At 40.2% G+C, this 13,860-nt stretch overlaps 1 protein-coding gene across 1 annotated transcript; it reads left to right on the forward strand.

The window, feature by feature from the left end:
* The first annotated feature begins 12,585 nt into the window (after nucleotides 1–12,585).
* On the forward strand, nucleotides 12,586–13,745 carry LOC130091580 (N-acetyllactosaminide beta-1,3-N-acetylglucosaminyltransferase 3-like). Its single transcript, XM_056259523.1, has one exon. It carries the CDS (start codon nucleotides 12,589–12,591, stop codon nucleotides 13,729–13,731), a length of 1,143 nt encoding a protein of 380 aa, XP_056115498.1. The 5' UTR covers nucleotides 12,586–12,588; the 3' UTR covers nucleotides 13,732–13,745.
* The last annotated feature ends 115 nt before the right edge of the window (nucleotides 13,746–13,860 follow it).

Raw genomic sequence — 13,860 nt, forward strand, 5'->3', positions numbered from 1 at the left:
GTGTTCGAGCTGCAGGCCAATGATCAGACTCTGGTCCCAGCATCCCCTACAGAACTGCCGAAGTAAGTACTTGTCAGACTCTGCAGCTGAAACTCCCCCTCTGGTTACGGCTTTGGTGAGGAGAGTATGGAGACGGCCTAAATAGACAGAGGGTTTTTCACCTGAGTTTTGGTTCGAGCCCAGGAAGGTAGCAAATAGCTCCTCTCCATCTTCAACCACTCCAAATGCTGACTCGAGCTGGGTGAGGTAAGCTTGAGGGGTTGCATCCGTCCCAAGCGGCTTAACTATGTCCGCTGCTGGGCTGAGGAGGCTCTCCAATATTCTCCTTAATTTCTGTGAATCAGAGACAGACGCGTCCTTAAGAAGTAGGTCTACCTGAGTACGCCAGGAATCATAATATACTTCTCCATTTGGTTTTGGAAGCCGCCCCGAGAATGTACGGATTCTGCTTTGACTGTAGCTAGACGGTGTGGAGTCACTGCGAATGAAATGTTCAACAATAACTTTTTGGACATGAGGTGGGTTAACTGTGCCTTCATCAAGAAATGGACTCCTTGTAGCAGTAGTTGGGATTTTGCGGGTGACTGCATCAATTGGATTAGCAATATCATTGTTGGTTTGCATATCACCATCTGCACTGCTACCATTTGTGGAAACAGCAACAGGATTTTCAGAGGGCTGTGGCTGAGTATCTGGGCTTTGCGGAGGGGCAAGTTCTGTCTGGGGCTGGACACTCTGCAGTTCACTTTGAAGTGCTTCCCAAAAACCAGCTTTACTAATTTCTGCAAGAGAGCTCAATTTAGCTAAACATTTCTGAGCGAGTTCTCGTCCTAGTTCTTCTTGGCATAGCTCACGGACTGTCTTGACACACCAGGTAACTGCTGGATCATTGGGACTGGGCAGGCTACCTAGTTGTACTGGGTCAAGTCTCGATATTGTTCGCTCTGCTGTGTATTCAATGAGTGCACGGCCTCTGGGTTGTTCTGGGTCGTTGGGAACTCTGACTACTTTCTTAATGTCCCCGTTAACTTGAAAGAACTCTGTAATGTCATCATCAGAATAGGCTTCATCTATGCCTGTGACATATAGACAACTAGGCCCATGCACATTATACTGATTGCAAAGATCCATCTTGCAGTAAACACGATCTTAGTGTACTTCAGCTTAGGGTGGAGTCTATTTTACACACTGTACCAACCTCCTGGCTCTGGCTCGCCACGACTGTAACCCTCCGGTGGTAGTTCTGCTTATAGGCAGGCTAAGAACCTATTGTAAGAGTTATCTAAATCTAGATTCGATGAGGAGGTCGGTTATGTAATAATCAAATGGTCAAAAGACCCATAGATTCCACTCCAAAGGAAGCACAGGACAATAGATTAAAGATTGGATGTAGTTCTTATTCAAATTATTTCTCTTATTTTCTTATTCAAAAATTCAACATTTAGTTCAGTTCACACAGCATTAGTACCATTGATGTTACCGATTAGTCACAACTTCTGAGATCTAATGAAACAAAAACAAAAGGGAAAATCTTCCAAAGAAAAATTAGTTACCCTTGAGTGCACTCAAATATTTTAACTGTCCAACCACCCCTTCAATACTTAGCGTCCATATCAACCACCCAATGGAACTGTTGCAGCGCTGTTAGTTGAGGCAGTGGACCAGGGAACCAGGCACCAAGACGAACAGAGAGGAATCCAGCTTCGGTGGAAAGAACACAAGGGATCCGGGACAAGAAGAAGCCTAAAAAAAAACAGTCTACACAGATTTGTGCAGAAAATTAACTAATGTTCAACTAAATGTCCTTTTTCCATCTTTCATCATTTAAAAGTCCATATGTTCAATAATACAACTTAAAATAAAAATCAATAAAATGGAATTGGACAAACAAAAGTACAGTATAGCATAGTAACTCAAAATTGGCATACTTGACACAAAACAAAATTATTTCCTTTCAAAATGCATTCTTCATTGTACCAAAAGTAGAATTTACAACAAAAATGTACCTGTTAGGTAACATCCACTGCTATTGTAGATAGCCAGACTGTTTTTTTTTTTTATCCACTGTAATCCACTGTAACGTTGAAATGTACACCTTTTTAGTCATTTCACCATTTTAGCTTCAAGCTAATCAACACAAAATTATAGTTTTCACTCACCGAGATAACTTTGTTTTACAACAGGTGTCGTCTAATTTTCAATGTAGTTCAACCTCGAGGATATATTTCGTTTCCTAAATCAATTTCATCAATTTTAAGACAATGATAAGACAATCTCAATCTTAATATTTACTTCTGCTCTGGCTCCCGTTTTTCCCAAGGGGGTAATCCACCAGCCGGAAACTGAAGTCTCCCCGGGCGCCGCCATTGGCTAACAAGCCTTCACCTGCTGTTAGCATCCCATTGACTCCCATTTATTTTTGCGTCACTTTGACAGCGAATAACTTTACATCTGAGACGTTTAAAGACTCCATTTGTCCATTATTTATTTCTAAAGAAACACAACAATGTATAAAATGCTCCGTTACCTTGTATCTTACGTTGTGGCCCCGTAGAAGCAGTTTTTGTAAAAATAGGCTAACGATTGCGTCATAACACGTGACTCTCTGTCGCATAGAAGAGAAATGACCGTAAAGACAGATGTAGAAGCTCACGCGCAATCGGGGGACGTGGAGGCATAAAGTCAAGGGAGAAGCCCATAGAGTCATAAAGTTGCTCCTGCTGCTAGCTCATGGACAGCTAATACTCACGATCTCCGGCTCTGCAAGATTCAGAAGGGAATGATTCAGATTCCTCTTGGCACAGCTACTAGAAGACGTACAACTGTCAGTCAGGTTGCTCACGTCACAACTACGTCTTCAAGCTCAGTTTGAGCATGCGCAGTGCGCTTGGCAATCAGGAAGTGAGTGCTTCTATTTGACTTCACTTTTCTCCGTTGAAGTCTATGGGGTCGCTGTGTCCATTTCTTTTACTGTCTATGGTTTTTCCAGGCTTTTTTTTTTAAGACAACGCGAATGCCAGAAAACAGCAGAAGAAGAACGTTTCATTGTGCACTGCCACCTAGTGGCAAACTAGATATTGCACTTTACTCTAATTTTAAGTGTTTGCATTAAAGGTCAGGACTTATTAGGGCAAAATTGACAGGGTTACACTGTAATAATTAAAATAATTGAATATTAAATATTGAGTGGCCAAATTTTGCTAATATATAAATAGTATTAATATATAATTGCGCAGCTCCCCCTGTCAATGATCTAGCACACCCTCAGCACCTGCATTAAAAATTCTCTTTCGCCACCCCTGTCTAAAAGCATATTAAAAACACCACATAGACATATAAACAACAATAATAACTTGATTTTCTCCACAGGGGGTCTTTAAAATAAAAGGTGTTTTTTTTCTCTCAAATAAAGTTTAGTTCAAACCCTAGTGAACATTATTGCTTTTGCCTTCATAGACAGCGTCCTAACTGTCATTGATCCTCACATGACCTTTTGGAAGGCTGTACAGGGGCAGCAACTTCAGGTGTCATACAAATAGCACTTCTCAAACAAATCACATGAGACTAGAGTCACAATATATTTCAGTAGAGTTTGACGTCAAACTTTTAACTGCGTAATACTAGTCAGAGTTAAAATAATTAAACCTTGTTTAATCAATCCTTTTCAGTAATGAATGAATTAAGTTCTGTCCCATTAACTGATCCCGAAGGCGCAGTATCGATCCAACTGCAAACCCTCCACCTTTACCCTCCACACTTAGAAGTGCCAAAGGAGAAGGAGCGCAGGGCGTTTGGCGTTTTTTGTTGCTTGTACAATGCCAACTGACAAAAACAAGCACAACAATGAAACAAATACTTTAAAACAAGAACAAATACTTTACAATGTAATGTATCAACATTTTATATTCATACGTAAAACAGACTGTCTGTGAAAATAGATACTAGTAACACATACGCATATTATATTCTGTATCAACCAAAGTGTCTAACTGAAAAGGCAGTATTTAGGCCTTTAGTATACGATTTAGTTCAATACGATCATTATTTTATACGATTGTTATTTTTATTTCTCATACATGTTGAAATTCAGATTCAAAACACATCTGTTTAGCTGTGCATTTACTGAAAAAGCACTATGCTACGTCCGAAATTTGATTAATGTATCCTCCTTTTTCCTAAATTTTTATTCTCAACTTTTATTGTTATTCTTATTTCTTATGCATGCTGTTTTTAATTCCTATGCATCTGTTGCAATTATTTGTATTATTTTTATTCCTTATATGTAAAGTACTTTAAATTACCATTGTGTATGAAATGTGCTACGCCTATAAATAAACTTGCCTTGAAAAAACAACAACCGCTGTACTGCCGAAACACTGAAGCACCTGCAGCAAAGCATTTTCAGAAGAGTGCCTGGCATTTTCAGTTGCCTAAAAACAATTTGGTGGACAATAAGCAGGATGTGGTGGTTGGTCGGTGTGGTTTTTGTCCAGCCCCTCCTCAGTGATTGGACAGCTGGGTAATAGGCTAAAGCCCCTTTCACACAGCGCTTTGTACCCGGCAAATTGCCGGCAAATTGCCAGAGTGCCTTCTGTGTGAACGCAAACACGACCCGGGACTGATGCCGGGATCGATGCCGGGTTGGGGACCTAGTAACATTGCCGTGTTCAGACCCGGAACGCGCGCTGTGTGAACAAAAGCCGTAACCAATGCCGTGTCGTAATGATGACGCTGAAGTGAAGTGAAAGCAGGCTAGTGAAACGGTACGTAATGCGCTAGTTTATGATCGAATCAGAGAAAAAAATGCACAATCGTGGTTTCCCCAGAGAGAAATCGCAGCTCATAAGCAAACTATACACGTTGCTGAGACATTACATGTCACATCGATGTCACGTGTCTTTCCGGAACATACACGGGTTGTGTGTGAACGCGCTCTCTGATTCCGGCAAATTACTGGCTGTGTGAATGAAGCAAAATCAAACGAACCCGGGTCAAATCCCGGGTCGCTTTATCCGTGTATTTTCCGGAATCTCTGTGTGAAAGGGGCTTAAGTGACAGAATGTTTGCCCGGTAAACACTTCACTGGAAATACTGATGTCTTGTAGGGTGTGCTCTACATTTGTTGTTGAGTTTCAACATTCCTTATTCAACCCTGTGCTCCTTCCTCATTTTGTTGCAGAGACTTTAAAGGGGTCTTGAACTGAGAATTAAAATTTTCTTTGATCTTTTGACAGTTAAGAGTTCGTTATATAGCTATTATAAAAATATCCTGTAAGTTTCAAAATTCAAAACTTCCTTGCTATTCCAAAAACTGCTTTTATTGAAACCAAGGCTAGAAAACACAGGATCTGAAAAGTGGAGACTTATGATGTCACAGGGAAGCGCCTTTGCAGAAAAATATCAACGCATACGTCACATCAGCGCGCCTTTGCTCCGCCCACTGGCGCGTTAGTGAATAGTTACATGAGAACGAGAAAAGATCGACGACGACAGGATCAATACCATGTAGGGATGGCCCGATACCATTTTTTTTCAAACCGATACGAGTACGAGTATTTACATTTGTGTACTTGCCGATACCGAGTACCGATACCGATATTTCTACCGCAAAAGTAATAGGCTCCCAGAAAAGAAGACGACTATTTTAGAACACAGGTTAGAAGACTGTTTTTATTTTCTTCTCTGCTTGTTTTAACAAGTCTAAAAATAAATAAAAATTAGTAAAATAATAAATGTATTAACACACAAACCACTGTTAATTTAACATAAAAGCAAGCAGGCTTCTGCGTGCATGGTCTGGCATGACTGAATGCGCGCAAAGTGCGCTCCCTTAATAAATCCTAAAAGCTGACAGTTCATCGCGATCTCACACATCTCTGTTATTATCAATGAAGCTGACTGCACAATCAATCTTTCATAATATCCACACTTTGTTTGTTATAATTAGAGGATTTGCCAGCATACAGAATTCAGCACTGAATAAAAAAGTCTGTTTTGAGCGGTGAGGGGAGTCTATCTTAAATGCTTCTGATTGGCCATTGCGTTCAAGAAATCAACACATATGTCTGTGATTGGCTACATCGCTCAACGCTGTAACCATGTTATGAATAGAAACTCTGGCCTGTAAATCGTTTCTATTTTGTTGCAGTTGTTCTTGTTGCTTTTCTGCAAGAGATGAATAAAAATCTTTTAGTTTTTATGTTTTATTCATAGATATTTCTAGTTTGCGGGAGTCCCGCGAATCGTTTTATTCTCCCGTAACCCGCACACACAGAGTGAGTGCATTACCGCCCGCGCGCTCGGCCATCAGATCTATGATGCGTCTTCAGATGTTTAATTAGATTGCTGGTGTTAAACGATGTACTTTCTTTCCCTCCTCTCGACACCTTAGCTGAACATAACTCACAGTCTGCCTTGCTGTTGTCATCACCCCTTATCTTGAAATGAGCCCAAACCGCCGACATTATACTTTCCTATGCCTCAGTTCACCTCGACAAAGCACTCGCGGCGGCCAGTTTCGTTTTGCAAATATGTACGTGGTATCGGTGCGTGGTATCGGCGAATTTTTATGAGTACGAGTATATTAGGACAGTATCGGCCCGATCCCCGATGCCAGTATCGGTATCGGGCCATCCCTGTATTCAGTGCATTTCACTGTGGATTATTTGGTAGTCCTGAGGATCGAAACGTTGCCTTTTAATAAATTCTTTTGGAGCAGTAATTTTCAGTGTGCGGACTTCACACTTCTTTATTTGTTTATATTACTTAGTTGTCCTGCACCTGAGCCCAATTTGGGTGTTTGGGATGTGCACACCATTTTTGAATTATTTGGTAGTCGCAATTTAGACGCAGGCTTTTCAAACAGATTTTTACGATATGGATCTGCCAGCAATGCCACAAACATGCAAGTAACCATGTTTATTCTAATGCCTGATCTGTGTATATACAGGTCCTTCTAAAAAAAATTGCATATTGTGATAAAGTTCATTATTTTCCATAATGTAATGATAAAAATTTAACTTTCATATATTTTAGATTCATTGCACACCAACTAAAATATTTCAGGTCTTTTATTGTTTTAATACTGATGATTTTGGCATACAGCTCATGAAAACCCGAATATCTCAAAAAATTAGCATATCATGAAAAGGGTCTCTAAATGAGCTATTAACCTAATCATCTGAATCAACTAATTAACTCTAAACACCTGTAAAAGATTCCTGAGGCTTTTAAAAACTCCCAGCCTGTTTCATTACTCAAAATCGCAATCATGGGTAAGACTGCCGACCTGACTGCTGTCCAGAAGGCCATCATTGACACCCTCAAGCAAGAGGGTAAGACAGAAAGAAATTTCTGAACAAATAGGCTTTTCCCAGAGTGCTGTATCAAGGCACCTCAGTGGGAAGTCTTTGGGAAGGAAAAAGTGTGGCAAAAAACGCTGCACAACGAGAAGAGGTGACCGGACCCTGAGGAAGATTGTGGAGAAGGACCGATTCCAGACCTTGGGGGACCTGCGGAAGCAGTGGACTGAGTCTGGAGTAGAAACATCCAGAGCCACCGAGCACAGGCGTGTGCAGGAAGTGGGCTACAGGTGCCGCATTCCCCAGGTCAAGCCACTTTTGAACCAGAAACAGCGGCAGAAGCGCCTGACCTGGAATACAGAGAAGCAGCACTGGACTGTTGCTCAGTTTTGCATGTCATTCAGACATCAAGGTGCCAGAGTCTGGAGGAAGACTGGGGAGAAGGAAATGCCAAAATGCCTGAAGTCCAGTGTCAAGTACCCACAGTCAGTGATGGTCTGGGGTGCCATGTCAGCTGCTGGTGTTGGTCCACTGTGTTTTATCAAGGGCCCTCAATGCAGCTAGCTATCAGGAGATTTTGGAGCACTTCATGCTTCCATCTGCTGAAAAGCTTTATGGAGATGAAGATTTCATTTTTCAGCACGACCTGGCACCTGCTCACAGTGCCAAAACCACTGGTAAATGGTTTACTGACCATGGTATTACTGTGCTCAATTGGCCTGCCAACTCTCCTGACCTGAACCCCATAGAGAATCTGTGGGATATTGTGAAGAGAAAGTTGAGAGACGCAAGACCCAACACTCTGGATGAGCTTAAGGCCGCTATCAAAGCATCCTGGGCCTCCATAACACCTCAGCAGTGCCACAGGCTGATTGCCTCCATGCCACGCCGCATTGAAGCAGTCATTTCTGCAAAAGGATTCCCGACCAAGTATTGAGTGCATAACTGAACATAATTATTTGAAGGTTGACTTTTTTTGTTGACTTTTTTTGTATTAAAAACACTTCTTTTATTGGTCGGATGAAATATGCTAATTGTTTTAGATAGGAATTTTGGGTTTTCATGAGCTGTATGCCAAAATCATCAGTATTAAAACAATAAAAGACCTGAAATATTTCTGTTGGTATGCAATGAATCTAAAATATATGAAAGTTTAGTTTTTATCATTACATTATGGAAAATAATGAACTTTATCACAATACGCAAATTTTTTGAGAAGGACCTGTATATACAGAAAGCGATCAAAGAACGCTCCCTTTTCAATCGCCCAAGCAGTCAATCATACAATGCGAGTTTATCTAGACACTTGCCAAAACTATGAAATCAATGACACTGTTACACTGCACAACGAAGCTCTGTCTTACTGTATTTACATCGTGTTTGCATTGTTATTTGGTGAAAGTATTCGTGAGAGTGCAGAAATTGCGTTGCAATGATAAGATCTTTTCATTCACATGATCAACAGACTGTCTGTCATCTGCTCAATGCTCATCACTGCAACCTTTCATGTGATGGGAAAATATCTAAATATAATGCTTTAAATACTTCTCACGATTCGTTAATCTCAATAGTTGTAATAGTAAAAACGTAGTAAAAGTATTCGAGAGATTTCCACATGTATAATGCTAGCTATTTCATATCCAAACATGTAAGCCAATCACAGCAGTGGGTGTTTACACTGCAGTCTCACAGCAGACACGTCCCTTCAAACAGAGCATTCAAATCAGAGGCTAAAATCAGGCTAAGAAAAATGCCTTTTATTTCTAATTTATGAAATTGTTTGATGTACAAATAATACTAACATTATAAGGGCATCCAAAGGAAACATTATAAAATAATAAAATAATTCAGTTCATGACCCCTTTAAGGACATTAATGTGTGTCACAGTGTATCCATTTTCAAACAAAAATGAAAATTCTGATAATCCTCATGTTAATTTTTATAAAATCTGTATGACTTCTGCAGATCACAAAAGAAGTTTCTCGGACAGCCTCAAATTAAGATTTTGTGACTGGGTCTGAAATAAAGGTATAGTATAGTATATATATATATGTGTGTGTGTATATATATACAGGTCCTTCTCAAAAAATTTGCATATTGTGATAAAGTTCATTATTTTCCATAATGTAATGATAAAAATTAAACTTTCATATATTTTAGAATCATTGCACACCAACTGAAATATTTCAGGTCTTTTATTGTTTTAATACTGATGATTTTGGCATACAGCTCATGAAAACCCAAAATTCCTGTCTAAAAAAATTAGCATATTTCATCCGACCAATAAAAGAAGTATTTTTAATACAAAAAAAAAAAAGTCAACCTTCAAATAATTATGTTCAGTCATGCACTCAATAGTCAATACTTGGTCGGGAATCCTTTTGCAGAAATGACTGCTTCAATGCGGCGTGGCATGGAGGCAATCAGCCTGTGGCACTGCTGAGGTGTTATGGAGGCCCAGGATGCTTCGATAGCGCCTTAAGCTCATCCAGAGTGTTGGGTCTTGCGTCTCTCAACTTTCTCTTCACAATATCCCACAGATTCTCTATGGGGTGCAGGTCAAGAGAGTTGGCAGGCCAATTGAGCACAGTAATACCATGGTCAGTAAACCATTTACCAGGGGTTTTGGCACTGTGAGCAGGTGCCAGGTCATGCTGAAAAATGAAATCTTCATCTCCATAAAGCTTTTCAGCAGATGGAAGCATGAAGTGCTCCAAAATCTCCTGATAGCTAGCTGCATTGAGGGCCCTTGATAAAACACAGTGCACCAACACCAGCAGCTGACATGGCACCCCAGACCATCACTGACTGTGGGTACTTGACACTGGACTTCAGGCATTTTGGCATTTCCTTCTCCCCAGTCTTCCTCCAGACTCTGGCACCTTGATTTCTGAATGACATGCAAAACTGAGCAACAGTCCAGTGCTGCTCTCTGTAGCCCAGGTCAGGCGCTTCTGCCGCTGTTTCTGGTTCAAAAGTGGCTTGACCTGGGGAATGCGGCACCTGTAGCCCACTTCCTGCACACGCCTGTGCTCGGTGGCTCTGGATGTTTCTACTCCAGACTCAGTCCACTGCTTCCGCAGGTCCCCCAAGGTCTGGAATCGGTCCTTCTCCACAATCTTCCTCAGGGTCCGGTCACCTCTTCTCGTTGTGCAGCGTTTTTTGCCACACTTTTTCCTTCCCAAAGACTTCCCACTGAGGTGCCTTGATACAGCACTCTGGGAACAGCCTATTTGTTCAGAAATTTCTTTCTGTCTTACCCTCTTGCTTGAGGGTGTCAATGATGGCCTTCTGGACAGCAGTCAGGTCGGCAGTCAGGGCTCGAGACTAACGGCGTCCTATCGTCCTGGGGACGATAGAAAATGTGTTTAGGACGAACAGAAATATTCTCCAGGACGCCTACAGGACGAAAGATATTTTTGAATGTGTGTTCATTTATTTCTAGCCTATTGGGCTAACTTACTTAGAAAATGTCAAAATTAACCGACCAAGTGCTGACTACAACGGAGCGCGTCTTCTCATGCTTACTATAGACTAACGTTACTATCACCGGCTACTCACCCAGAGACTTGTTCCGCGATACATCTATCAAATGGCTTAATGACATCGTAAATATGTTGCGCTGGTTAAACAACAGATATTCAACGAATAAAAGCTAGACAAAAATTTTAGATAGTGACGATTTGGGAAGCGATCAAGTCATTACTGATGTTCTGCGTGTAGATGCGCACATTTGTACTGTAACGTGCTGATCTACCCAGCGGGACACGGGTTGACATGCGCTGCATGTTTCATAAAACGTTAAAATATGTAAACGTCTGGGAGAATGAGTAGAGCAGATATATATATATATATATATATATATATATATATATATATATATAATATATATATATATATATATATATATCTGAATAAGAGTGACGACGCAAAGAGCTCTATTCGGTTTTCTGTGCGCACACACACGACCGAAGCGTGCAGCCATGCACATAGACGCCTATACAGCGCGCGAGGACTGATTGAGCTCTCTTTCGTGTCTGAGTGGACAAATACACACAACATTATGTCTAAATGTCCGTTTTGGAGAGTATTCGTGTAAACTATGTCTTAAACAGTTGTGAGAGAATCGGATGTGCATCAGTGCAATTGTATCCGCATGTCATTAGACATGATCCGACGTCTTAAAGTGACAGTGGGCAATAAACCTAATGCGGTCCGTGTCGTTAATATTGATCAAGCAACAAAAGAAAAAGAGAAAAGCATTCACTGCTCGTTAATAGCTTTATATTTAATATAATTAGTTCATTCAAATAACTATGTCTGCTGCTTGAAAGAAAAGAATGATGTGTGCAAGTAGTTATAAAGAATGCATATATCATTAATTCTCGAAGATCTCAGTACAAAGACTGAGACGGAGACAGAATTTTCCCCAAATTCTGTGTTCTAGAGAAGTCATATTACACTTTTTTAAAGCCCTTTCTCTTAATTACACGTTTCCAGATGATCAGCTATGACACATTACCACTTTGAGATATTTAGTCATCACCAGTATGTATTTGTTATTGTTTAATCCAACCAACTCAACCAACTCAAAAACGTTTTGAGCTGTATGTATTTTTCTCTTAATTTTCGTATATGTAAAAAAAAAAAAAAAAGGGAAAAAAATATTTATTCTGCATGAATACAAAAAAAACTACTAACAACTATAACTATAGATCATAATAACAAAGTACAGAAACAACAGTTTTATTTTGGGACGGTTGACATTCACTTTAGGACGGTTCAAATTGGTTTTCAGGACGGTTCCAGGACGGAGGTGAAAAAAGTTAGTCTGGAGCCCTGTCGGCAGTCTTACCCATGATTGCGGTTTTGAGTAATGAAACAGGCTGGGAGTTTTTAAAAGCCTCAGGAATCTTTTGCAGGTGTGTAGAGTTAATTAGTTGATTCAGATGATTAGGTTAATAGCTCGTTTAGAGACCCTTTTCAAGATATGCTAATTTTTTGAGACAGGAATTTTGGGTTTTCATGAGCTGTATGCCAAAATCATCAGTATTAAAACAATAAAAGACCTGAAATATTTCAGTTGGTGTGCAATGAATCTAAAATATATGAACATTTATTTTTTATCATTACATTATGGAAAATAATGAACTTTATCACAATATGCTAATTTTTATAGAAGGACCTGTATATATATATATATATATATATAAATGAAAATCCTTATAGAGAGAACTTTTGTGTTCATACTGCGAATTGTGTCTCTGTTCTTAAACAGGTGCGAAGATGAGAATGAAATACATGGAGACAATAGTGTTAAGTCTCATAGGTGTTGTGTGCCTCTTCATTATCATGAACAAAAACAACACTGAAGACGACATGACATCAAATAGGAAAGACACATATGAGATGCTCCATCATCAAATCCATTTGCCTAGATCTGAAACTCTCCAGCCGTTGTCTTCACGTTGTCAGCAGAATATGTCGGCTTATGAGGTGACTGGATTTTCTACTCTGCCGGGTCACATCCAAGATTTCCTGCTTTACCGACACTGTAGGAATTTTCCCATGCTGCTCGACCTGCCTAATAAGTGTGGTGGACCCCTGAACTCTGCAGATGTCTTCCTTCTGCTGGTCATCAAGAGTTCTCCAGAAAACTACGAGCGGCGAGAAGTCCTGCGGAAAACATGGGCTGAGGAACGACTGCACAAAGGTGTGTGGATCCGTAGAGTCTTCATAATCGGAACAACTAAAACTGGCTTCGAGAAGCGCAGGTTGAATAGGCTATTGAAGCTGGAGAACAATGAGAACAAGGACATTTTACAGTGGGACTTCAATGATTCATTCTTTAACCTCACACTGAAGCAGATCCTTTTCTTAGAGTGGATGGAAAGATGGTGCCCACAGGCTAGATTTCTCTTAAACGGGGATGATGACGTCTTTGCCAATACGTTTAACATGATTGAGTATCTTCAAGGTCAAGAGGACAATGATGGAAGTAAACATCTCTTTACCGGGAACCTCATCCTGACCGAAAAGCCTGCTAGACACTCTTCAAGTAAATACTTTGTCCCAGTGCAGGTTCAGGAGTCTGAGAGCTATCCTCCTTACTGTGGTGGAGGAGGCTTTCTTCTCTCAGGCTTCACGGCCAGAACAATCTACAACATGTCTCACTCTATAATTATAATGCCCATTGATGATGTTTACATGGGAATGTGTTTGGAAAAGGCTGGCCTTAAACCTACATCCCACTTTGGTGTAAGAACCTTTGGTCTGGATATCCCAGCTGAGAACGTTGACAAATTTCACCCTTGCTATTACAGAGAAATCATTTTAGTCCACAGATTTCTGCCACACATGATTTTTGTGATGTGGGATGAAATACAAAACCCACATTTGCAATGTGGAAAGACAAATTCCTCTCTTTAGGGAAGCCCATAAACAAAAGAAAAGAGTGTGTGATTAATTTTAAAGGGAAATATAATAGCTTGCTGGAAGTGATTTTCAAAATTATTCTAATATGTTTCTTTTTTATATCATGAACGTTTGAATTTATAA

Source organism: Rhinichthys klamathensis, unplaced genomic scaffold (genome assembly GCF_029890125.1).
Source record: "Rhinichthys klamathensis goyatoka isolate OS25496 unplaced genomic scaffold, OSU_Roscu_1.1 h1tg000169l_1, whole genome shotgun sequence".
NCBI classification, from domain to species: domain Eukaryota; kingdom Metazoa; phylum Chordata; class Actinopteri; order Cypriniformes; family Leuciscidae; genus Rhinichthys; species Rhinichthys klamathensis.